Below are 26,855 nucleotides of genomic sequence, written 5' to 3' on the forward strand. Positions count from 1 at the left end.
ATATGATCTACTGTGGCATATATTTAGAAGCTACAGTATATTGCAGGGAGTTTAAGGTTCATTCCTATTATATGGCTGTTTAGCAAGAGAAAATATCCGTTAGTCAGGGCTCATGAAGCATTCTTTTTTGACACCAAGAGTAGGAGGAAAGGGACATGGGGGGATGGAGGGGGAAGCTGTTGAATCAAGCTGGTATGATACAAAATTTAGCTTATACCACCTTAGTTTGCTACAATAATTTAATTAGAGGGATCTATCGTGCAGATATTGTACTCTTTACTCTTTCTGATCATCCAATTGATTAATACAGTTGGTAGCAACAATATTTGCTATACTGTACATGGATGCTTTATTGTTAAACCAGTGCAGTTAATACTTAGATCTGGGTGCATGTAAACTGTTCTTTTTCTTGATATAGGGTGTCCAAAATGTGCCACATGAATTGTCTGGTAGAAGCATCTAGAATTACTGAACGAGGTTTGGTCAAGTTGGCTTCTCCCATTGCACATCAAATCTTGGTAGGGGTTGTTATGCTTTTTTTTTTTAGGAAAGATCAAACTATATTATCGTACATAAGCTTCTGGGATCACAAAAGTACTCTCTTCAGTGAAGGTCACATGAAGAGCCAAAAATAAAAGTATGCTACAAAGTCTGCAGCATCACCAGTTTCCAGACCAAAAAGAAAATAAAAAGATGGGTTTACTTATTATCAAGGCACTTGATAAATGATAATGCTAAATTCAAATGTTTGGGATGAGGTGATTAACCAGGAGGAACTTCATTTAGAAAGGACAGAAATACACATTTTTTGGTCCAAGCAGCTAACCATCCTTTGGTGGCATTAGCAGTGGTTCTGTAGCTTAGACCTGACCCTCATCAGGTAATAGAAGATGGCCAAAAGCATTTGTCACGAGATTGAGATGGAAATGATAAACTCAACTGATACAAGAGGGTAAGAGGAATTTCACAGTACCTTCCTATGCTCTGCTCATTTTTCCAATCTGTGTGACTTTCTGCATAAAAAGCAACATGGGTGAAATAAGCAACAACTGCCTTCTACTTTAAACCCCTTATCCCCCCCAAAAAATAAAATCAAAGCCAGCTCTGAATTTTTAAAGTCTTTTGATGGTTGTAATTTTTTATGAAAAAGAATAAGGAAAGAGGGTGAGGTATAGGAAAGAAACCATGTCCCCATTTTAAAGGATGTTGTTCCACAGTTCAAGACCTGGGTGCGGAAAAATGGCTCATGTTCCCAAGATACTTTAAGGCTTTTATCAATTTGTTTTTAAGAGGTGCCTCACACACCAAATTCCTGAAATATTTTGTTTCATCTTTTTAGAAAGTGTTGCAGTTGCTGCTTCTGTTCACCCATCAAATGGAGCACTTGCAATACAAGACAAAACAATTACCTTCAGGATAAGAAACATTAAAAGGCAACGTCAGGCTTTTTTTCAGTAATCAGAAAAGCTGTCAGACTAATTTTTTTTTCCAGTTTTTTAAAGCTTGGGTATTTGTATAGCCTGAACCAGAAAGAGTATTTGAAAGTGTAGCTGATTGAGTTTTAACTCTGTGTTTTGCTTCAAAAGATGGGGTACGCTTATAAAAAGTGTTCTGATTCTCAGCCTTCTTTAAAAACCAAAAGGAAAGGAGAAAAATTTACATCTTTTTTTTTTTTTTTTGCAAAATTTCCTTTCCTTCCCTTGTCTTTGTATGAAAGGAAATAGTAAGTAAAACAAAACAAAAACCCTTGTATTGTCCCAGTTATAGATTTAAAAACTGGTGCCTTACTCAAAATGTATTAGGTATCCTAGAGTTTGCAGTTTGTAGTCTGATTAATTCAAGTCTGCTCTTGTAGCCTAGCCTAGGCCTTGTGAGAGCCATCATCAGTTTTCTGCGCCAGTTTGCCTGAGGTTATGGCATTCAGTCTATGTAGACATACTTGTCTCCACTGTCCAGTCATGCTGGAACAAAATGTCATATGCAACCGTTGATGCCATCCATCATGCTTCTGAGCAGCATTTCTGAGGATTCATTTTTACCTTGTGTTTGATGCCATCGTACAGTTCAAAGTTGTAGTTCTCCAGTGTGGTGGAACTGCGAGATGACAGGCCTGAGTAAGAGCATGTGCAATAAAGGAGCAGCCCTGCACAGATAGCCCCCAGAAGAACTCCTAGGGCACTCAAGGCAATGATGGTGACCAGGATGGGATCAATTGTGTAGAGCCAGCTCTTCTCCTTCTCAGACATGGGGCTCATTGGCAAGTCAGTAGACATGGAGTTGACAGGCAAGGAGCTGGTAGAGAGTGATGACCAATTAGCTGCAACAAAATAAATGACACATATCAGTTCTGCAGTCGATACTGTGCAAAGCATTCATACTTCTAACATTAGGAGATAACTGGATAAAAGTAGGTTTTTAAATTCTGAGGGTTGCTAAAGGCATAACTTCTGGCCAATCATCTTGATCTTTGACTAAGGGCTCCTTTTACGAAGCCGCGTTAGCAGTTTAACACGTGTAATAGCGCGCGCTAAACTGCTAGCCGCTACCACCTCCTCTTGAGCAGGCGGTAGTTTTTCGGATAGCACAGGGGTTAGCGCGTGATGAAAAGCCCTGTGCGATAAAGCCACTGACGTGGCTTTGTAAAAGGAACCCTAAATGTTATCCATTTAAAATCAGAGGGAATCAGTTATGTGTCAGGGGTCAGCATCAATCTGTGATTGGAAGAGTAAATTAACGTTTTCAAATCTATATGTGTTATTTTCCACTGAAAGTTCACCTGCACAAAAGAAGAGGTGCAAAGTCATTTTCAAAATGGAAAATGCACCCGTACCTTCCCTTTGAAAATTAGGAACAAGGGGAAGTAATTCAATAAAATAGGCACTAACAGTTACAAGGGGGTGCTGAAATGTTCTCAATCCAACCAAGAAGAGAATGACATGGATAAAGTTCAATCAATGATCTGAAACAATGAGTTTTGTTTCTGCAAATTGGCACTTAACGAAATAACACTCTTTTCAGCTACAGTGGCAAAATAATGCTCAGAATTTAGGAAGTTGGTTGGTTGGGCTGAGAACTTTTCAGCACCCCCTTGTAGATTCCGATTACACATATAAATGATAGCATATATGCGTGAACATCTGTTACATTTATGTATGTAGCTAATAGAATACTATCAATTACACAATTATTTAAAGCATTAGATGCAAGTACTTACACCAAAACTATAGTTGACTTAAGTGCTCGTGCTTAAATTACATTTCTTTCTAGAATACGTGCTATTTAAATGCCCTGTAATAGAATCACCCCAATGTACTGTGCATTTAGACATTTTCCCATGAAATGTCAACCCCTACTGATAGCTGCTCACTTTCTTTGGACCTGATGAAAAGAGTGCAATTCAACGTGAACAGTATGAGAAGCATCACTCCACAACTTAAGTCCTATTAGGCATTAAGAACTGGATTTTTGCTGCTACTATTTGGGTTTTTGCCAGATACTTGTGACTTGGATTGGCCTCCATGAAGACAAGATACTGGGCTAGATGGACCATTGGTCTAATCGAGTAAGGCTATTGTTATGTTATTAAATGGCCAATATTTTCAATGCAGAAGGGTAAATAGTGGGGTTCACCAATTTTTACCTCCCTTCTGAAATACTTAAAGTCTTTACAACAGTTCAAAAATATGAAAAACTATGATCTTCATTGTCAAAAATGTTTGAGCACTATTAAATACCATTAAAGGAGGAAAAAGGAGGAATAAACCTCAGATCCCCGTATGCTGCAAGTACAAGACTGAAAAAGCACACTAGAGAGGTGAAACCACCTCATCGGCTAAAAAACCTCCAAAACTTCCCAATTTGAGCATATGCTGGAAAAATAACATTAATTCTAATTTTCTTCAGTCAAATGAAGGAAAATAAAGTTGTTCACTCCACGTTCAAACATTCTGTGCACTGTATGCTGCCTCTTCTGTGTCCCGGTCCATGACCGAGATATAGTGGATAGAGAATATATGAACAGCTGAGGTATATTAATTAATTATACAGTACATGCTATAGGCAGTGGCGTACCGGGGGGGGGGGGGGGCGGTCTGCCCCGGGTGCAGCCTTAGGGGGGTTGCACAGCCGGCCAGGTCTGGAAAATTCCTGGGCTGCAACGGTGACGGCACTCAGCGGCATTGGCGATGGCACTCAGCGGCATCGGTGCTCTCCCCCCCCCCCGGTGACGGCACTAAGTGGCATCAGTGCCCCAACCCCGCGATGGCACTCAGCGGCATCGGCGCCCCCACCCTCCACGACAGCACTCAAGTTTGGCCTCCTTCTCCCGGCATCAACAGAACTTCAGATCGGCAACAGGTGCTCAGTCAAAAGCTTCCCCTGACTCAGCTTCCTGTTTCTGCCCAGGCAGTTCAGTCAGAGGGAAGCTTTTGACTGAGCAACTGTTGCCAATCTGAAGTTCTGTTGAAGCCGGGAGAAGGATGCCAAACTTGAGTGCCGTCGCAGGGGAGGGGGGGGGGGGCCTTGCCAATCTTGTTGCCAAAATCGGAATGGTGAGGAAGGGAGTAAGATGGGCCTGTGGTGGATGGAGATATTGAGAGAAGAGGACAGATGATGGAAGTGGGGAGAGAAAAGACGGCAGATGATGGAAGTGGGGGGAAAGAGAGAGAAGGGGCAGATGATGGAAGTGGACAGAAGGGGGAGAGAGAAGAGGGCAGATGATGGAAGTGGGGGGAAAGAGAGAGAATAGGCAGATGATGGAAGTGGGGGGAAAGTGAGAGAATGGGCAGATGATAGAAGTGGAGAGAAGGGAGAGAGAGAAGAGGGCAGATGGTGGAAGTGGGGAAAAGAGAGAGAAGGGGCAGATGATGGAAGTGGGGAGAAGGGAGAGCAAATGCTGAATAGAAGTGGAAAAAGAGAACACATACTGGATGGAAGGAGGGATAAAGAAAAAGGACATATGCTGGATGGGGAAGAAGATAGAGTTAGTGAGATAGTGGAGGAGTGAAGGAAAGGGGTGGCATGCTGTGGGTAGACATAGTGAAAAGAGGGAATTTGAGGACTGCATAGTAAGAACGAATTTAATTTAGATGGATGCAGAAAATAAAGAAGGAAGACCAGAGAAGGAAAGGGAAGAGAGAGAGGAGAGAGAGATGCCAGAGAACGGGGAAGGAAACAGAGATATCAGATTTGAGCGGAGGAAATGAGAAGAGAGAGATGCTAAAAACCACAGGGGGGGGAGGGAAAGAGAGATGAAAAGAGAAAGATGCCAGACCATGAGGGAACAGAGGGAAGATGATAGATGCCAGACCAAAGGGGGGGGGGGTCTAGAGGAGAGATGGCAGGGGGAGACAGACAGTTTCTGGAAGGGGCAGACAGTGGATGGAACGAGCAGATGCTGGATTGAAGAGACAGGGCAGACGCTGGAAGGAAAAGAGTGAAAAGAAGATAAAAGCAGAAACCAGAGACAACAAAAGGTAGAAAAAAATCATTTTATTTCTATTGTTTCATTAGAATATATCAGATTTGAAATATGTATCCTGCTAGAGACATAACTGGGGACTGCAAAGCCCAGGCAGTGCTTCTTTAGCTTCCAGCTGGTTTAGGGCTCTCTTGGACCAGGGGGAATTCCCCTAACACTATTCCTGTCATGTTTGACTGCAGTATTCTGTTAGCATGATATTTCTGTGTAGCATTCTATAATAATTTGGCTTGTTTAGTTTTCTTGATAGTAGAGGGGATATATGTGAAGGGGAGGGGAGACAGGAGTTTTGTTGGTCCATGTTCTGTATATTTATATTTATAAAATGACAATTGTACAGAATATTGTTTCTTTTTATACTTTAATAAAATATGTTCAATATAAAATCATAACTGAGACTTATGCGGATGGGATTAGATGGTTTGCAGGGACTGAGCTTGTGGAGATGGGGCAGAAATGTGTTTTTTAAATTTTAGTCTTAGTAGTTTGCCGGTCCACAAAATAATTCTTTTATTTCTGCCAGTCCATGGGTGTAAAAAGGTTGAAAAACACTGCTCTAGAGCAGAGTCGGCAGCTGCGCTTAGGTGCAGGAAGGTCCCCCGATGACTCGTCTGCTGGCTATGCTCCGGAAGATGTAAGTTATGTCGAAGGGGTTGGACCTGGCAGACGCAGTCATCGCGGGCCCTTGCCACAACTCCCTGCATCTGCCGGGTCAACCCCTACCGACGTAACATACTTCTTCTGGAGAAAAGCCTGGAGTCATCGCGGGACCTTCCAGCACGTGGCTGCCGATTCTGCTCCAGAGCTAGTACGTCAGAGTGGGGTGGACCAGCAGCCGGCAGCTACAGTCATCGCGAGAGAGGAGCAGGACTGCTGGAATGAAAGAGTGGTGCAGGGAGAGAAAGGAGGCAGGGTGGAATGGAAGGGTGGTGCTGATGGAACTGATGTACAGGGAAAGGGGAGAGAGACATAAGGGGGAAGGATACTGGATGGAATTGGATTGGAGGGAAAGAAAGGGGGCAGATGCTGATTGAAGAGGGGTGGATGGAGAGAGAAAGGGCAGACATTGGATGGTAGTGTGGCGGGCAGAGGGGGAGCCTATGCTGGATGGAAGTGCAGATGGGAGAGATAATGGAGCAAATGCAGGAAGGAAATGGGAGGAGAGAAAGAGGGGAGCAGACGATGGAAGTGGACAGAGAGAGGAGAAGGTACTAGATGGAAGGGGTAGAGAAAGAGGGCACATGATGGAAGGAGGGGATAAATAAAAGGAGGGCACATGATGGGGGGGAAAGGTTTGAGTTATGGAAATACTGGAGGGGGTGAGGGAAAGAGGTGGCGAGCTGTAGGTAGACAGTAAAAAAGGAAATTGATGAGAGGGTAGTATGAACGTAATCTAGATGGATGCAGAAAATAAATTGAAAAGGAAAATGAGGGAAGAAAAGAATTGCAGAAGAGAGGTGTGGGAGAAGGAAGGAGAGGAGAGAGATGCCAGACCAATGGGGGTGAAAGGAGAGATGGAAGGGGGGAGGCATACAGTTTCTGGAAGGGGCATAGGAGAGAAGATGCCATAAAAGGGCAGAGAGATGGCAGACAGTGGATGGAAGGAAGAGAGTAACAAGAAGATGAGGAAAGCAGAAACCAGAGAAGACAAAGGTAGAAAAAAATTTTCTATTTATTTATTGCTTTAGGAGACATGTGTCACTGTTTCTGTGGTGTTGCATTGTATGCAGAGTCCAGCTTCTTGCTGGTTCAATTTAACCTTTGTCTATGTATTTCTATTTTATCCCCCCTTTTACAAAACTGTGGAGTGTTTTTTTAGCACCAGTCATGGTGGTAGCAGCTCTGATGCTCAGAATTCTATGAGCATCAGAGCTGTTACCACCATGGCTAAAATCCACACTACAGTTTTGTAAAAGGGGGAGGGGTTAGTTTGTGATGACATATTCCATACTAGGCGAAGGTGTTTTCTGTGTTCTGTGTGTTCGAAAGACATGGTTTTCTGTTAGGATTGACGGTGTAGGATTGATCTGTACTAGTCTGGCTTGTTTAGTTTTATAATGGGTGTATTGATGTTGTACTGCTCACTGTAAGATGCTGCCTTTTTCTAGGTACTCATGTGTGACGTGTGGCTTGTTACTAAAAATCATGTTTTTCGTACAGATGGGGGGGGTTCCAAAAAAATGATAGGCCCCTGGTGTCACATATGTTAGTTACACCACTGGCTATAGGAGAGATAAATATCCGAGCTACACTAATCAACTATAGTAGACATATACATAAGAACATAAGAACATAAGAACATAAGCAGTGCCTCTGCTGGGTCAGACCACAGGTCCATCCTGCCCAGCAGTCCGCTCCCGCGGTGGCCAAAAACAGATCAAGGCCTGTCTGAATCATCAGAAGGGCTCCCCTGCCACCTTGGTTTCCCATTTAAGTTCTGCCCTCCTATCGAAGTCCTAGCCCTCCGGTCTTGCACATGCACGACCAGGTTGGTTTACTCAGTACCCCACGATCCCTCTATCCCTCAGGAATCCATCCAATCCCTGCTTGAATCCCTGTACCGTACTCTGCCTGATCACTTCCTCCGGTAGCGCATTCCAAGTGTCCACTACCCTTTGGGTGAAAAAGAACTTCCTTGCATTTGTTTTGAACCTGTCTCCCTTCAGTTTCTCAGAATGCCCCCTCGTATTTGCTGTCCCCTTCAGTCTGAAGAATCTGTCCCTATCCACCCTCTCTATGCCCCTCATGATCTTGAAGGTCTCTATCATATCTCCCCTGAGCCTCCTTTTCTCCAGAGAGAAGAGCCCCAGCCTATCCAGCCTCTCGGCGTACGAGCAGTGTTCCAGCCCTTTTACCATTTTTGTTGCTCTCCTTTGGACTCTCTCAAGTACCGCCATGTCCTTCTTGAGGTGCGGTGACCAATACTGGACGCAGTATTCCAGATGCGGACGTACCATCGCTCGATACAATGGCATGATGACTTCCCGTGTTCTGGTTGTTATGCCCTTCTTTATGATGCCCAGCATCCTGTTGGCTTTTTTCGAGGCTGCTGCGCACTGTGCAGATGGCTTCAGTGATGCATCCACCAGCACACCCAAGTCTCTCTCGAGTCTGCTGTCTCCCAACAATACCCCCCCCAATTTGTAGTTGAACAACGGGTTCTTTTTCCCTATATGCATGACCTTGCATTTGTCTACGTTGAAGCGCATTTGCCATTTGTTTGCCCAGTCTTCCAGCTTGTCCAGGTCCCTTTGTAGGTCCTCACACTCCTCCCTGGTCCTCCTTTTCCAGGTCATTGATGAATATGTTAAAGAGTAAAGGCCCCAGCACCGATCCTTGTGGCACACCACTCGTGACTCCCCGCCAGTCAGAATATTGGCCCTTTACTCCAACCCTCTGCAGTCTACCCGACAGCCAGTGCTTGATCCATCTGTGCACATCCCCTCCCACCCCGTTGCTCCACAGCTTCTTAAGTAGCCTTTCATGTGGCACCTTGTCGAAAGCCTTTTGAAAGTCGAGGTAAATGATGTCTATGGGCTCCCCATTGTCCATCCGGCTGCTTATTCCCTCAAAGAAGTACAGAAGGTTCGTTAGGCACGACCTTCCCTTACAGAATCCGTGCTGGCTTGTTCTCAGTAGGCCATTCCTCTCGATGTGCTCACAAATGCCGTCCTTGATCATAGCTTCCACCATCTTCCCTATTATTGAAGTCAGGCTCACCGGCCTGTAGTTCCCGGGGTCACCCCTCGATCCCTTCTTGAAGATCGGTGTGACATTTGCCAATTTCCAGTCCTCTGGCACCTCACCAGTTTTCAAGGATAGGTTGCAAACATGTTGGATTGTGCCCGCTATTTCTTGTCTTAGTTCTTTCAGCACCCTTGGGTGGATCCCGTCCGGGCCCGGTGATTTGCCGCATTTTAACCTGTCTATCTGTTTGAGGACATCCTCCCTACTTACCTCTATGTGCTCTAATTTTTCAGCCTGTTCCCCACTCATGAGCTCCTCTGAGTCCGGTATATTAGATGTGTCTTCGCTCGTGAAAACCGACGAGAAGAACGTGTTCAACCTCTCAGCTACCTCTTTATCCTCCTTAATCACTCCCTTCCTGTCCCCATCGTCCAACGGCCCTACCTCCTCTCTCGCTGGTCGCTTCCCTTTAACGTAACTGAAGAATGCCTTGAAGTTTTTCGCCTCCTTGGCCAACCCCTCTTCGTATTTCTCTTTTGCTTTTCTAACCTCCCGGTGGCATTCCTTTTGGCATTTCCTGTGCGCCTGGCGATTTTCCTCTGTTGGGTCCTCTTTCCATCTCCGGAAAGATACTTTTTTGTCCTTTATCGCCCTCTTTACTTCTATTGACATCCAAACCGGGTCCTTTGATCGCTTGTTCTTGCAGCCTTTCCTGAAATTGGGGACGTACATTCTCTGTGCTTCCTGCAGGGTGTCCCTAAATAGGGTCCAGGCGCTTCCCACAGTCTCCATCCTCAAGATGTTTCTGAGCTTCCTCCCCACCATTTCCCTCATAGCAGCGTAGTTCCCTTTCTTGAAGTTCAACGCAGTTGTTGCGGTCCTCCTAACTATGGGTGTCCCTCTTTCTAATGTGAATCTGATCGTGTTATGATCACTGTTGCCTAGTGGTCCTCCCACTTACGACCGAGATAATCTAGTTTACTATATATGCTTTGGTGAGGAACTTATCTCTATGGTCTAGTTGATGAGTTTATCTGAGATCAGTTAGGCTTGGTCTTTTCATGGAGCTGGATTTGTGAAGAGGAAGGTTTTTATGGCCTTCCTGAAGTTCCATAGGCCATCCAGCAATCTGGTAGATGGAGGAATGAGGTTCTAAAGTTTTGATCCTGTTTTGAAGGTGTGCCCAGTGGGTATAGACAGCCATCTTTCTTTCTGAGATCTTAACGATCAGCTTGGGTTATAGATTGGTAGCTTGGGGACCATATAGCCTGGTACCAATTCCTTGAAGGTTTTGAATGCCAGGACTAGGTCTTTGAAGATACAGCGCTTCTTGATAGGTAGCCAATGAACTAATGCTAGCACTGGGATGATGTGGTCATGGGTGCTCAGGTTTTTTAATAGGCAGACTGCTGCATTTTGGACACATTGAAGGCGATATAGATTTTTAGCAGATAGGCCTACTAGTAGTGTATTAGAGTAGTCCATATGAGACAGCACGAAAATGTATAGTAACTGGACAAATTCAGGTTCTGAGAAGTATGTACGGATGCACTTCAGCTGCCGAAGGCAGTAAAAGGAGGTCAACACTTTGGGAGACATGGTCCATGAGTGATAGATTTGCATCCATTAGTACTCCCAGGCTGCGGACGCTGTCTTTGGCTGTGAGGGTCTTAGTTCCCAAAGAAAGACGTGGATGAGGGTATATGCAGTTTTCTTTGCGAACCCCGAGGAGCTCTGTCTTTGATGCATTTAGCTGTAGCTTGTTTATGGTCATCCAATCCTTTGTTCTGGACAAACAGTACTGTAGTTTCTTGATTTGCTCAGTTCGATTTGGGCCCAGGGGGAGGTAGAGTTGGAATGGATTTAGATGTGGTATTTTTCTGCAATGTCAGTTACTGTGCAGTAAAGGCAGGGGGATGTCCCCTACATATACTCTGGATTTAGGGCCTGATTCTATAAATGGCACCTAAAACTTAGGCACCGAGAAATGTGGTGCTTAAATGTGATTCTATAAAAGTTAGGTGCACTTTATAGAATTGCACCTAGCGGCATCTAAAGTGGGCTTAGGTGTTGATAGTGTCCTAATCTTAGGCGCATCCTATTTATGCCGGGGTTTTCTTGGCCTAAATGAGTGCACTTAAGTTAGGTGCCTAAGTCCAAGACAGGTGCCTACATGACAAACACGCCCATGAACCACCCCTAACCATGCCTAATTTCTGGTAGGCACCTTGGACTAGGCGCCTGCCTGACAGTGATAGGTGCCTACCAAATTAGGCACCTTCCATCCAATTATGTGCAATTTATCTCAATTATGAGGCACTAATTATTAATTATCAATGCCAATTAAGCCTTTATAACAATTAAGTTAGGCACCTAGATTGGCTAGGCATTCCAATCTAGGCATCTAACTTTGAGTCATTTCGCGACCTTAGAATTACAGGGTTCTAAGTGACAATTTTCAGTATTTTTAACTCCGATGACTTCCGGGTTCTATCTGACATGTAGATGTTACAACACTCATGAGGATTTATTGCAACTTAACCGTTCCTTCATTTCATAAGAAATTACATGGTTCTATGTACATAAATTAGTCTATGCATGGGATTACATAGCTCTAACTGCGAGCCAACAGTTAGAACCATGTAATTCTAAGGTCGCGATTTATAGAATCTGGGCCTTACTGCGCAGGGCACCCAGTTAACATGCAACAGGTACTGCAGTTCATGCAGTGCAGAGAGGGTGGGAGCACTTGTGCTGTCAGGTGTTGTATGTAAAGCAACCAGGCCCACTGAAATTAAATATATAAATAAGAACTGCTGCAGCAGCAGCAGTGTACCCCATCTCCCTCTTCCTCAATCTGATCCCCCCATACCAGCCAAGGTCCCATAGCCCCAGGCCCTCCCACATGATCCAATTTACCCTGATCATATTTCTGAACCTGTTCTGGGCTCCTGGGGAGGACCGGCTATAAAAATGAATAAATAAATATGATACCCATAAAGTAACAGAGAAATATACAAAACACATAAACTTCATTTCAGTTTACTGCATATAATAATATAGAAATTCTCATGCCTACAAACAGACAGAATCAAGTACTTACTATTATCACTGTGTTCTCTGGGGTTTGATTCCAACCCATGGCTGACTCTTGGAACTTCCACTGAAAGAATAAAAGAAACGCAGTGCAGTTCTCAGTACTTTCAATAACAAAATAGAATGTTAGGCATGATAAAGAAAGGAATCACGAGTAGATCAGAGAAAGTTATAATGCTGCTTTATAGAGCAATGATCAGACCACACTTGAAATACTGTTTCCAACACTGGTCTCCCTACCTAAAGAAGGATATAAAACTGCTGGAGAGGGTGCAGAGGTGAGCAACGAAGCTAGAAAAAGGTATGGAGAACTTGGATTACAACGAACGACTTAGGAAACTGGGACTCCTTGAGAAAAGGAGACTGCGAGCGGATTTGATCGAGACTTTCAAAATACTGAAAGGAATCGACAAAATAGAGCAGAAGAAAAAGTTATTTACGATGTCCAATGTGACTCGGACAAGAGGTCATGGACTGAAGCTGAGGGGGAACCAGTCCAGGACAAATATCAGGAAGTTCTGCTTCACGCAGCGAATGGTGGACACCTGGAATGCTCTCCCAGAGGAGGTTATTGCGGAATCCACCGTTCTAGGATTTAAAGGCAAGCTAGATGCACATCTCCTTGCAAGGCGCATAGAGGGATACGAGTGACTAAGGTTACGCCAGGGTACACCTGGCTGGGCCTCCGCGTGTGCGGATCGCCGGACTTGAAGGACCTAAGGTCTGATCCGGAGATGGCAGTTCTTATGTTCTTATGTAAAATGTTTTTAGTGATTTAAGAAACATTTTAATTTGGAAGGTTCATATAATACCTACATTTAATGAAGCTTGCTTGCCTACAAAACTTAAATACACTACAATACAAACTAAGGAGTGATGAATGGAGCCAAAGCAACTTATCTAATTAACCAAGATAGAATGGAGCTTTTTTTTTAAACCCCAAACAGGTGTGTGTGTGTGTGAGTGTTGGGGTGGGGAGGGGGGGGGGGTTGATATTCAGCATTCGACATCAAACAGTTTGTAAGCTTCTCACAGCCACAAGCCAATTTCATCCTGGATATTCGATGCCGGGACATGACTGACCTCCAGCATTTAGTATCCAGGTTAGTGTGGAAATTCAATAATTAACCGGACACTGACCGATATTGGGATCAGTGCTCAGTTTTCATGACAGATAAAATTAAGGCAGCCTTTCAACTGTTTTAGCTTTATCCATTCACACAACCAGTTAGCGGACTGAATATCACTGCTACATGGTTAAGTACTGGCTGTGCACATGCTTCACCCTGGACCACCTCTAACAGGTTAAGTGCCATTGAATATCTGGACAAGGCCGATTCAGTTGAGTTTAACTAGCCTTTGAAAGGTTACGATGAAATTCATTATCAGTGAAGCATAGCTTGTGTAAAGTGAGTAGATGTCCTTTGATGCTAGAGATTGACATGTTTCAAACTATTATTGTAAATCATTAACATACATTGGGATGACCTCCAGGGGGTCTGAGGGAGTTGTGTGTGTAACCAGGGGAGTGAGTGGCAGAGATAGTCTTCACATAAAACGGCTGAGGGATGGGAAGGAGTCTTCCGGAGTGTTCAGGAGAGTGGCAGAGAAGACCAGAAAGATCCTCAGGATGTGCATCCAGGAAAAGACAACTAAGGAACTGGGAAAGTCCTCAGCCAGGATCCAGTGTGTGAATCTGGGAAAAGACACCTAAGCAACTGGAAGAGGGTCTGGAAGAAGGAGAAGCCGGAGGGCCCAGTAGAGCTTGGAGTCTAGGGAGGGCTCAGGCTTGATGACCGGTGGAGGGACTGGTGAAGAATATCCAGGACCTGTGGGGACCCAAAAGTCTGGGGATTAAGGGACTGGCAGTGGCCTCATAAGCAGCCTGAAGAGTCCAAAGTCCTAGGCTGAAAGGTGACTGGTGAGTGACCGGCAGAGGGACCGGTGGCAACCGGCAGAGAGACCGGTAAATGGTACTGGAAGTTGCCAGAAGACCCAAGAGGACGCAACCTGTAGACCCTGAAAGAATTGGTCAAAGGTGATTGGTGAGTGACTGGCAGAGGGACTGGCGGGGCTGGTGGGTGACCAGCGGAGAGACCGGTAAATGGTACTGGTTGCTGCCCGAAGACCCAGAGGCCTAATGAAGGGTTGGAGTGGACCTGGAGAGGAATGGAGAGCCAGGGAGGACCTGAAGACCAGAGGTGCCTGGGGACAGATGTGTGATGGGTGTTGACTGCTCGGCTCGATCACAGCACCTAACTTTCAATTAAGTCCAATTAAACCCAATTATCAGCACTGATTAAAACTATTAATCAAATAAGTTAGGCACTTACATTGGCTAGACATGCCAATGTAGGTGCCTAACTTTAGGCGGACGGTATAGAATTTGTCAGTAAGGGCTCTTGTGTGTGCTAACTAGTTAGTATGCAAGAATGTAGATGCACTGATTGGTTAGTGCAGGAATATCCACTCTGTGCCCCAACCCCTCCCCCAAATTGTTTAGCATACCGGTTAGTGCGTGCACATTAAAAAAACAACTATGGGACACTGTAATGCCTCTTGCAGTAGACCTTGACTTGCTGCATTAGGCAGGCATTAAACCTAATTAATGCACCTTAATAAAAGGGTCCCTTTAATTTGAAAATGTTTTTTAAAAATCTATTGTTTAGAATGTTTTATATTTCTCTTTTATGATTATTATCAACAATGAAATAATAGGCTTTTTGTTTAGTTTGTTGAGCCACAAATTGTAGTATTCAGTGTGTCACACACAGGAACACTGTCTGTCAGGTATGTCACAACAGAAGAAAGGTTAAGAAACACGGTCAGTGCCATTCTCTTCCAGGACCATTTTCTTACTGAAGAAACATTAACCAATTTTAATTTGTATCATCAATGACCCTGATGATTAAATTTAGGAGGCTCAAAAATATTACACTGCTGCGCATCTTGATTTAATTTAGGGGAAACTCCAGCTGACTATTCAGAAGGGATGGTTTAAGTTTTCTGAGGAATACAATGCACCATGTGGTCTCTGCCATATGCAACTGTTTAATATATCTGAACTGAGCCTATTAAGCATATTCCATCTGACCTTTTAGATTGCAGCATTATGTCCACTTCTATTTTTAATAGCTCATCTCATCTGATCTGTTGACACCATTCCCAGATGCTTCCTGTATGATTTTTCTGCATTATCTAATTTCCCAGGATAACATCAGCACATTTTTTTAAAAATTGTTCACAAAACCAAAGAGGACAACAATTTGAACCATGGTAGAGAAAGATACATACTACAGATGTGGATATAAAAATGACAGAGGCAAGTGGCATCTTATAGACTTACCAAATTATTCAGGCATGAGCTTTCGAGGACCAGAGTCTGAAGTGTTGCTCACTATGGGCTAGATTCACTAAGCATACCGATCATGTATTGATCGGTTTGCAAACCCTTTGCAACCCGATTTCTCTCTGACCCGATTCACTAACCCGATCCATGCATGCAAATGAGGGGAAACAGTATGCAAAGCAGGAAGGACACGATTCACTACTTTTTCCTGACACACCGACTGACTAGCTGATCAAAAAACAAGCGACAGGTGAGGACCAGTTGCTTGTGTAAAAAACTGCTCTCTGCCCCACCAAAAGTGCCCTGCTCTCTGCTCTCTGCCGCCTCTCCTTCTCAGAACAGCACCGAAGGCTAGCCTTTATACTGCTCTTGCAGCCCCAACTCTCCTGCTCTCTGCCGCCCTGCCCCGCAGAGCGAGCCCGTGGTTTTAACCTGAGGATTGTAAAGCGGGGTTGCACTGAAGGGAAGGGCAGCAGAGAGCAGGAGAGTTAATAATTATGCTTGCTTTAAAAAAGTTAGCTGTGGTTCTTTGCGGCAGGGGCTAGCTGGGGCTCTTCAAGTGGCAGAGACTCACCGGGGCAGTGAACTTGAGCGCCGCTACAGTCTGCACTTTTGTCGAGTCGGTGATGGGGAAGAGGCTGCCGCCACCAGGGATCACCCTTCCCTGGGAGAGCAGGAGAGTTGGGGCCAGTAAAAATAAAATTTAACCCCCCCCCCAGCAAAAACGGACAGCATAGACATGCGCAAACCATCTACAGGCAAAGTAGATGGTCTGCACATACGTGGGGATTGCTACCTAGCGATCCGTGCCCTCAGATGGGGGCGTTACTCTGATCGCCCCCATTTGAATATTCTTCCTTTCTGAATCGATTGGCCCTGTCCAGATCGGTAACAGATCGGTTACGATCGGGCAGGTTAGTGAATCAGGCCCTATAAGCCTGAAAAAGGACAATGGCTCACTACAAGTGTGAATGAACTTCACTATCCTGTTTTCTCTCACTCACTATTGAACTATGCTGCTGTTATCCATAGGATGCAACTTTTAAAAATTATTAGGGGTTTTAAAGCCAATGTAAATGATCTCTCCCTGAACATAGTCAAGGAGGTGTTTCAACACTGGAGGTGCTCAAGCACCCAGACAGCTAGCTTTTATGCTGTTATCATTCTCTTTCAACACCCTGCCTGCACTTTTCAATAACTTCTTTGAATCCTCCTCCTATCCCCACATGCAACAGCCACCTCCTGATTTCACTTCCTGGATCAAACCAAGTAGATTCTGGTCCTTGAAAGCTCATGCCTCAATAAATTGGCTAGTTTGTAAGATGGCACTGTATCTGTCACTTTTTTTTACTCCAGACTAAGATAGCTACTCTGGAAGTTTTAAAGAAATGGATATAAGTGATGTCACTTCCTGGCCCTGTGACCCGGAAGTGATTTCAGAGGGGTGCCAGGCCGGCGTGAGCAGCAGGCCAGAGAAGTTGCTCGTGCTGGTGAAGATTTATAGGGGCGGGCGCAAGCATGGTGTGTGTTTGTGTGTTCGGGGGGTAGAGGTACCGATACCCCCACCATGCTGGTGCCCAGGGTGATCCACTCCCCTGCCCCCCTTACTACGCCACTGATTGATCTATAAAGGGCGTGAAAGGTTAGGTATCATGACGCAGCACCCAAAGCACTAAGTCTACAACAGCATCCTGATTCCATTATAGAATACTATTATGTATCAACATTTAGGTGCACCCAATCACACCAAGTCAACAGCAGACACCAATTCAAGTGCCTATACATGGCACTTTGGCATAGGCATGTGTGATCTCTCAGAGAGAGAAAGAGATAATGGTTACTGCAGATGGGCAGGCTAGATGGCCATTTGGCCTTTATCTGCCATCATGTTTTTATGTTTCTAACTTACAATATTCTGTAAGTTATGCACATAAATGTGGGGCTCTCCCATGCCTTGAAGCCCCGCCCACTTGTATGCTCCCCTTGCATTTATTCCCAAAGCAAATTATGTGCCTGTGTTGTGGAATACTGCTGAGCATGCAGCTAGTGGTTTCGTGCATAACTGTAATAATCACACATATACTTACCAACATTCTGTACCTTATGGGCCTGATATTCAGCCTGCGGCAGTATGCAGTGTCTGAGCCATTCACAGCTTTGGGATGACCTGATCCCCAGATATTCAGTGTCAGGGGCATGCAAGGCTCCCAGTATTGAATATCCAGGTATCAATGGTTACGCAGAAGTCAACTGGGCACTGTCCGATATTCAGACTGGTGCCCGGTTAACTTTAACACATAAATACTGGCTTTTACAAAGCCACTTTATAGGTTTCTACTGAGGGCTGGCGAGGTAAATGCTCTGATGCTCATAGAATTCCTATGAGCGTCGGAGTATTTACCTCCCCGGCCGGTAGTAGAAACCTCTACTGTGGCTTTGTAAAAGCCAGTATTTATGTGTTAAAGTTAACCGGGCACCAGTCTGAATATCGGACAGTGCCCAGTTGACTTCTGCATAAAAGGAGCCCAAAGTTAGGTCTGCCTTTTTTTCTCTTCTAACTTTATGTGGTGACTTACCTGGTTAGCGGACTGAAAAGTGCCGCTAACTGGCTAAGTAGACACTTCACCCACACTTTGCCTCCAGCCCATCTGTAACTTAAACAGTTGTTAGGAGATGGGTGGTCAGTGGCAATATTCAGTGGTAAAAACTGGTTAATTGCCACTGAATATCTGGTGTCAGGTCACTCAGCAGGGTTTAACAGTAATTCAGAATCTATCTCTTTAGTCACTCAACATCCTTCAGTCTTGCAGTCTGTCAACCAATGGATTATCATTCAGCTTCAGGGACTCATCCTGCCTAGGCGGAACTCTTGGTTTTAACTATCTCCATGCAGTAAGTCATTTGTTTCATTTATTTGCAATAAATATTTGGAAATTAAGAAAGCAAGTCTTCCTTTGGATGTAGGCTTGGTTGAACTGGATGTTTATTAATGCATGGAAAAGTGTTGTGAGAACAGCACACATGTGTAAAATCCAGTTTCAAAAAAGCACAGTTACTTACCGTAACAGGTGTTATCCAGGGACAGCAGGCATATATTCTCACATGTGGGTGACGTCATCTACGGAGCCCCGGCGCGGACAGCTTTTCAAGCAAACTTGATTGAAGTTTCAAGTTTGCACACTGCACCACGCATGTGCGTGCCTTCTCGCCCACTAGAGGGCGCATCCCACCTCGTGGTCCTCAGTTCCATAACTAGCAAGGAAGCCATCCCCGGGGAGGCGGGCGGGTTGTGAGAATATATGCCTGCTGTCCCTGGATAACACCTGTTACGGTAAGTAACTGTGCTTTATCCCAGGACAAGCAGGCATGATATTCTCACATGTGGGTGACCTCCAAGCTAACCAAAAAAGGGCAGGTGGGAGGATGGCAATTTAGGAAAACAGATTTTGCAAAACTGACTGGCCAAACCGGCCGTCACTCCTGGATAAAGTGTCCAGACAGTAATGAGAGGTGAATGTATGAACCGAAGACCAAGTGGCAGCCTTACATATGTCCTCCATCGGAGTGGATCGGAGGAAAGCTATCGAAGCTGCCATCGCTCGGACCTTGTGCCCCGTGACTCGACCCGGGGGAGGAAGGCCAGCCTGAGCGTAGCAAAAGGAAATGCAAGCGGCCAACCAGTTAGACAGAGTGCGCTTGGAAACTGGATGCCCTAATCGATTGGGATCGAAGGACAAAAACAATTGAGGAACCTTCCGATGAGGCCTGGTGCGTTGAAGATAAAATGCCAACGCCCTCTTACAGTCAAGCGTGTGAAGCGCCGTCTCGCCAGGATGGGAGTGGGGCTTCGGGAAGAACACAGGAAGGACAATGGACTGATTGAGGTGGAAGTCAGAAACAACTTTAGGTAAAAACTTAGGATGGGTGCGGAGAACCACCTTGTCGTGATGAAAGACAGTGAAAGGAGGGTCCGCAACCAAGGCTTGCAACTCCCCAATCCGCCTGGCGGAGGTGAGGGCAATTAGAAACACCGCCTTCCAAGTCAGAAATTTCAAGAGGGACTTGTTGAGTGGCTCAAACGGGGGTTTCATCAGTTGAGCCAGAACCACATTCAAATTCCACACGACAGACGGAGGCTTAAGAGGGGGACAAACCCTGAGTAACCCTTTCATGAAGCGTGTCACCAAGGGATGGAGTGACAGAGGGCGTCCCTCCAGAGGTTGGTGGAAAGCAGAAATCGCACTGAGATGAACCCGCACCGAAGTGGTTTTCAAGCCGGAGCGCGACAAATGACACAAATATTCTAAAACCGAGGATACCGGAACTGATACCGGATCCAGGTGAGCAGACGAGCACCAGGTGGAAAACCTGGTCCATTTCTGCGCATAGCAAAGCCTCGTCGAGATCTTGCGGGAGGCTTCCAACACCTCCTTCACCGATTGAGACAGGTCCGGAGGAGTCAGGGAACAAGAAACCAGGCTGTCAGGTGCAATGACTGCAGATTGGGATGTAACATGGATCCTTGACTCTGAGACAGCAGAGAAGGAGAGACAGGCAGGGGAAGAGGCTCTCTGGCACTGAGCTGGAGCAGCAGGGAGAACCAGTGCTGACGCGGCCACCGAGGTGCTATGAGAATCATCGTGGCCGTGGACGATTTTAGGTGTACCAACGTTCGCATGATCAGAGGGAACGGAGGGAATGCATACAGGAACCTCCCTTCCCAGTCGAGTAGGAAGGCATCCGCTTCCAGACGGTCCTGCGAGTACATCCGAGAACAATATAGTGGTAGTTTGTGTGTCTCCGGAGAGGCAAACAGATCCACATGTGGCGTTCCCCAGCGAGCGAAGACCTCGCGTAGAACTGCTGAGTGTAGAGTCCACTCGTGCGGTTGCAGAAGTCGACTCAGTTTGTCCGCCAGGCAATTCCGTTCTCCTTGGATGTAGACCGCCCGGAGGAAGATGTTCCGGGAGGCCGCCCACTCCCAGAGGCGAAGAGCTTCGGAGCAGAGGGGCCATGACCCCGTTCCTCCCTGCTTGTTCACATAATACATTGCCACCTGATTGTCCGTGCGGACGAGGACCACCTGGTCCTGCAATATGTGAACGAAGGCTCGAAGTGCTAGGAAGATGGCTCGCAGCTCTAGCACGTTGATATGACACTGACGGTCTTCTGACGACCACAGGCCCTGCGTGCGAAGACCGTCGAGATGGGCTCCCCACGCGTACTCTGAGGAGTCCGTGGTCAGGACCTTGCGAAAAGGCGGAGTGCGAAACAATAGCCCCCTGGACAGATTTGAAGAGTCTGTCCACCAACGCAGCGATTTCCGCAAGGGCGGAGTTACCGAAATGAGGCGAGACACCGGGTCGCACTCCTGACGCCACTGGGACGCGAGGGTCCACTGAGGGATCCTCAGATGTAGCCTCGCAAACGGCGTGACATGTACCGTCGAGGCCATATGGCCCAGCAGCATCATCATGCGCTTGGCCGACACCCTCGATAGTTGAGAGACCTGGCGGCTCATCCGTACCAAGGTTTCCAACCGCTGGGTCGGCAGGTAGGAGCGTAGGCGCACCGTGTCCAGCACCGCACCTATGAATTGAAGAGACTGCGACGGCCTCAACTGAGACTTTGGAAAGTTTATCTCGAACCCGAGAGTTTGCAGGAAGGCAATAGACTGTCGGGTCGCTGAGATAACCCCCTCCCTGGTCGGGGCTTTGATGAGCCAATCGTCCAGGTAAGGGAACACATGGAGTCCACGTGACCTGAGGGCTGCTGCAACCACCACCATGCACTTCGTGAATACTCGTGGGGACGCGGCCAGGCCGAAGGGCAGTACCCTGTACTGGAGGTGGAGGTCCCCCACCTGGAATCGTAAGAATCTTCGACAGGCGGGGTGCACCGGAACATGGGTGTATGCTTCCTTCAGGTCGAGGGAGCACATCCAGTCCCCTTCCCCCAAGAGGGGGTACAAAACCGGGAGAGATAGCATTCGAAACTTCTCCCGGGCCAGGAATTTGTTGAGCTTCCTGAGGTCCAGTATGGGGCGCAGGTCCCCGGTCTTTTTTGGGACCAAAAAGTAGCGGGAGTAAAACCCCGTACCCCACTGGTCCTTGGGGACCGGCTCGACCGCCCGAAGCTTCAAGAGGGCTTTGGCTTCGGTTATAAGGGTCGGTAGCTGCGAACGGTTGCAGGGGACTAAACTTGGGGGACTGTCCGGCGGCGAGGACACAAAGTTGAGCGAGTAGCCCTCGGAGACGATCCGGAGCACCCAAGCGTCTGAGGTAATCCCGGTCCATGCCTCCCGGAAGGACCGAAGACGGCCCCCGATAGGAAGGGGTTCCTGTGAAAGTGCGGAGGGGAACCCGCCCCGTCCGCTCAGCCCGTCAAAAGGAAGGCGCGGGCTTAGAAGGGCCCTGCGCCGGGGCTTGGGTTTGTCCCCCTCTGCCTCGCTGAGACGGACGTCTCGGAGGCGGTCTCGAGAAAGCCGGGGTCGACTTCTGAGGGTATCGGCGCGGCGGAGGCCGAAAGGGTTTCTGCGGCGGGGGCCTAGGTTTGGGGCGGACCAGGGATGCTAGAGAGCGCTCCTGTTCCGACAAGCGCTTGGTCGCCGCATCCAATGACTCGTCGAATAACTCGGACCCCACACAAGGCAAGTCTGCCAGGCGTTCCTGCAGGTTTGGGTCCATGTCGAGGGTGCGAAGCCAGGCCAAGCGGCGCATGGCCACCGAGAGGGCCGACACCCTCGAAACCAGCTCAAAGGCGTCGTACACTGCGTGGAATAGGTACAACCACAATTGAGACAGGTTGGACATAAACTTATCGAATCCTGCTCTTTGGGAGTCCGGTAACGAGTTTCGATATTGAGGAAGGTCCTTCACCATACCACGCAAATAGGAGGAGAAGGTGAAGGCGTAATTTAGAACCCTGGTGGCCATCAGGGAATTTGAATAGAGGCGACGGCCAAACTTGTCCAGGGTCCGCCCCTCCCTGCCTGGTGGAACCGCCGCAGAAACCCGTGAGGGCTGTGATTTTTTAAGAGCAGACTCCACCAGAAGAGACTGGTGTGAGAGCTGCGCCTTATCGAACCCTTTAGGGGGAATCGTCCTATACTTCGATTCCATTTTTGAAGGTACAGACGTGGCTGTAAGAGGGTTTGACAAGTTATTCAGCCAGGTTTGCAGAAGGACACTGTTGAGAGGGAGTCTAGGCACCTCCCTAGGAAGAGTGGGGAGGTCCTGTTCCTCCAAAAATTCTTTGGAATACCGAGAGCCTACCATGAGGTCAATCCCCAGGGCTTGGGCCATGTCCTGAACGAAGGATGAAAATGAGGACGGCCTAGCCTGGGGGGACGGGGTTCTCGACCGCCCCACCGAGGAGAGGGGGGAGGCCTCATGGGAATAATGAGCATCCCTAACCGATCCCGAATCCCAGGATCCCCTCTCGAGGGCCCTCGAGGGGGAAGGGGAAGTTATCCTCCTCGCAGAACCCTTGGGTGAGGACCCCGGGGTTCGTGGGACACTCTCCCGTTTCCTCGGCGAGGCGGCCCGGGAAGACTTCCCATGAGGTGAGCGGAGGAGCCTCGGGTTGTCGAGGCGCAACTCCGACACCTGCAGCGCCTCGCCCCCGAACGACGAGGAACGGTCGCGCCGAGGCGAGCCTCGGGGCCGCTTAGACTTCCTCGATCGACGCCCCGTCCGAGGTCGCGTCGAGGGCGAGGCGTGTCTGGAAGACCCGGAGGAAGAGGAGGAAGGACGGCGCACTCTGCGCAACTTTTCTTTGGGCCTTACACTCCGCTCAGGGGGTTCCCCCGAGGTCGAGGTCCGGGGCGGGGCCGAGACCGAGGTGAACGGGGCCACCGTACCCGAGGCCGATGTCGCCGAGGCCGGGGCTTCCGAGGGAGCCCAGGCCGGGGCCTCCGAGACCGAAGGCGCCCCGGCCGAGGTCGAGGCCACCGGAACCGCAGCACGCTGCAACACTTCCAGGGCTCCCGACAGCTCCGATGAGATCAGAGCTCGGAGGAGATCCTGGAAGGCCGGAATCCCCACGAAGGTGGGGAGTTCCGAGTCCGGGGCACACTCCCTGGAGGGCGACCTCGGTTTCGAGTATTCCCTCGGGGTGTGCGGAGTCGAGGTCCGATGCGGGGCCGGGGTCGACCCACCCGCCTTGGCCTGACTCGAGGATGGCTTCTTTGCTGAAGGGGATGGAACAGAGGACTTACCCGAAGCTTGCTTCACTGACGACGCCTTCGAGGAAGAGGGCCGAGGCGAGGCCGAGGCCCCCGAGGACGCCGAGGCCGAGGTCAAGGCCGGGGCCGAAGCCGAGGCCGACGTCGAGGCCTTAGGCGGCGCGTCGACGGCGAACAATTCGGCCATTCTTGCCTTACGGCGACGGAGGGCCCTGTTTTGGAAGGTAGCACAGCGATCACACGAGTCTGTCGGATGTTCGGGCCCAAGACAGACAATGCACCACCGGTGAGGGTCAGTGATGGAAAGCAACCTCTCGCACCGGCTGCACTTTTTGAATCCCGTAACAGGACGGGACATCCACGAAGAAAAAGAAGAAGGCCGGGAACGTACCGACGTCCCGCGGCCACGGATTCCGGGAGCCCCCGGAGCCCGATGAAAAACGAAAGACTTTTTTTTTTTTTTTTTTTGAAGGGAAACGAAAAGAAAAACAGCACCGCGAACTAATTCGAAGGAAAACAAACTAAACGCGGCAGCTAGAAGGCAAAAACACTGGAGCTCAGATCCACAGGGCTTTCTTGCTCCGCGGAAAAATTTGAACTGAGGACCACGAGGTGGGATGCGCCCTCTAGTGGGCGAGAAGGCACGCACATGCGTGGTGCAGTGTGCAAACTTGAAACTTCAATCAAGTTTGCTTGAAAAGCTGTCCGCGCCGGGGCTCCGTAGATGACATCACCCACATGTGAGAATATCATGCCTGCTTGTCCTGGGATAAGCCAATATTTACACATGTAAAGCTATACTGCATGCTAGGAGGTGTGAATTGGGTGGAACCAAAATCTACATGTGTCTATTCCCTATTTCAGACAAGGAATGCACAAGTACATTCTAATACTTCAATATTAGGATTTACTGCTACTTCTTTGTATGTAAAACTTTAATTAGACGTGCTTCTTTCAGTTAGCCCTTTATAGAAGGAATTAAGGGAGATATCCTCCTTAATCACTCAGGCCAAAATTCTTAACAGAACCCATTGCAGTTAGGCAGCGGTGGGTGCCCTTTCACCGCCTAACCAATCAATCAGGGGGCACATTTCTAAAAAAAAAAATTGAAGGCGCCATTCTAAGGCGCTGGTCTCCTATGAATGCCTAAGTCCGGTGAGGTCATGGTTTGCACTGAAAGTGACCTTAGGCGTCCATAGGCATCCCTATGCGCCTCCGTAGGTGTAAGACCAGCGAATTAAATGTAGACCTTTAAAACTCTGGCTTACATTTAAGGCACCTGTGTTAAAAACACAGCCGTGATTCTACAAATGGTGCTGGAGCGTGACTGACACGCGATTGGTGGCCATTTCTTAGGTGGCCGCCGATACCGGAAGCGTTTATAGAATCCAGGCCTCTTGGTTTATTTTCTCCTCCAAATTAAAAATAAATAACAGTTGCAGCCTCTGTATTCAATTAGCAGTATTCACATGTGTAAGTTTTCAAAATGGCTGCCATGTACATATAAGTGCTGAGCTTTACATGTATAAGTAGTAAAATACCATGTTACATGAGTAAGCACTGGTACAAATTGTGTTTTCTCTACTGTTTTTTTCCACATTTATAATTATAAAATGGCCACATGTACTGCCACACACACCCATTCCTGCATAAACTGTATACTGTATTGAAAAAGACTCTATGTCGCCAATCCTTTTGTAAAATACTGTCAGAACTGAACATGTCCCAACTTGGACATAACAATTTCAATTTCTACATTCTATCTGAAATGGACCTTTTAATTACATTTACTTTTAAGAAACTTGATGCAGGGTTTCTTGTATCATATCTAATTTACATCCATTTCTGCAGAATGCAACTTTCTCTACAGCAGTACAAACTCTTGTCCTGTGCAGTTTTGTGAACAATGCAAATCCTTATAGTTGTAGAATATTTTTGCTATATAGTATGGGACAATTAGTTGTATTTTCAACCTGATGATCAATATAGCAAGAGAGTGAACTCACACATTCCTTGGCTGCCAGTGAATATAAAAGCCCATTTAAACATCAAGACAATAAGTTCATAAATCACATTAACACATCTTAGTAAATGAGGGCCTAGGTTAGAGCAGAGATGTTGAACTGACTTATTTGCATACACTTCCTTTTCAGGACTGTATATCAGCCAAGTTTTAGTAGTCTCTATTCTCTGCAGAGGGTGTGTGAATGAATGTAAGCAAGTGTTCATGTGTTAGTTTCAGGAAGGTCACACATCCTGAGAGAAGTGAAGGAAACCCCACTTCTAGGAGGAGAAGGAGGAGGACGAGAGGGAATAAGCAGTGCATTAAAGTGTTTCTCTTTCAATGCTGAACCTTGCTCTATGACCCTGTTTGAATAGGAGAAGAACCATTCCACAGCCAGCAAAGGGCTATTTCCTAAAAATAATTCTCTTATTGAGAAATGTATTTGCTTGTATGAGTAAAGGGCCAAGGAGAACGACTGTGAGAATGCATAACAGTTACATTTTTCCAAAAACTGGAACACTCTTCAGTCTCCTCTTTCATTTGAATGATAAGAATGGAGCACACAGATAACACAGCTTATATGCAACAGGAGCTAGAAGGGAGGCTCTGTGAAGGGAAGAATGGTTGCAGATACATGATCAAACGTTTGGTGATGTTTCATCTACTGTAGCAAGTTACCTGCATCACAGTAGCACCCACTGATGAATTCCTTTCTTAACCAGCTATGTTTTAGCCAGCTCCATAAACCTGGAAATTTAATGCTTGAGCCTGGATATGACCTGATATTAAATTCCTGGGCATAAGGCCAGTACTCAGCAAAACGCTGAGCATTGCCAGTTGAATGTCGACTCCTAATCTCCTAATTTTAGGAGCATAAGAAGTGGGCACCAACAGCAGTGGATTTAGGGCAGGGAAGAAAGTTAGGAGCCCCCTAGTCCCACCCTGTTCTATGATCCTGCTGCAGAGTGGTGTAAAGCAGTGTAAGAAATGGGTTCTGCAGAGCCGGAAACACCTCTGGTCACTGAGCTTCCCCCCTCTCTCACAGTCAGTTAGT

At 47.1% G+C, this 26,855-nt stretch overlaps 1 protein-coding gene across 1 annotated transcript in view; it reads right to left on the minus strand.

Annotated features, from left to right (window-relative positions):
- Nucleotides 1-1,568: 1,568 nt before the first annotated feature.
- Nucleotides 1,569-26,855, minus strand: part of NRP2 (neuropilin 2) — a 354,082-nt gene continuing 328,795 nt past the window's right edge. Inside the window, exons 16-17 of the mRNA XM_033944681.1 lie at nt 12,270-12,329; nt 1,569-2,317 (exon numbers count right to left, since the gene is read on the minus strand). Coding sequence (XP_033800572.1) covers nt 2,001-2,317; nt 12,270-12,329 — 377 coding nt within the window. The 3' untranslated portion in view covers nt 1,569-2,000. The remainder of the gene's footprint in view (nt 2,318-12,269; nt 12,330-26,855) is intronic.

The sequence above is a fragment of the Geotrypetes seraphini genome, chromosome 5, assembly GCF_902459505.1.
Source record: "Geotrypetes seraphini chromosome 5, aGeoSer1.1, whole genome shotgun sequence".
NCBI lineage: Eukaryota > Metazoa > Chordata > Amphibia > Gymnophiona > Dermophiidae > Geotrypetes > Geotrypetes seraphini.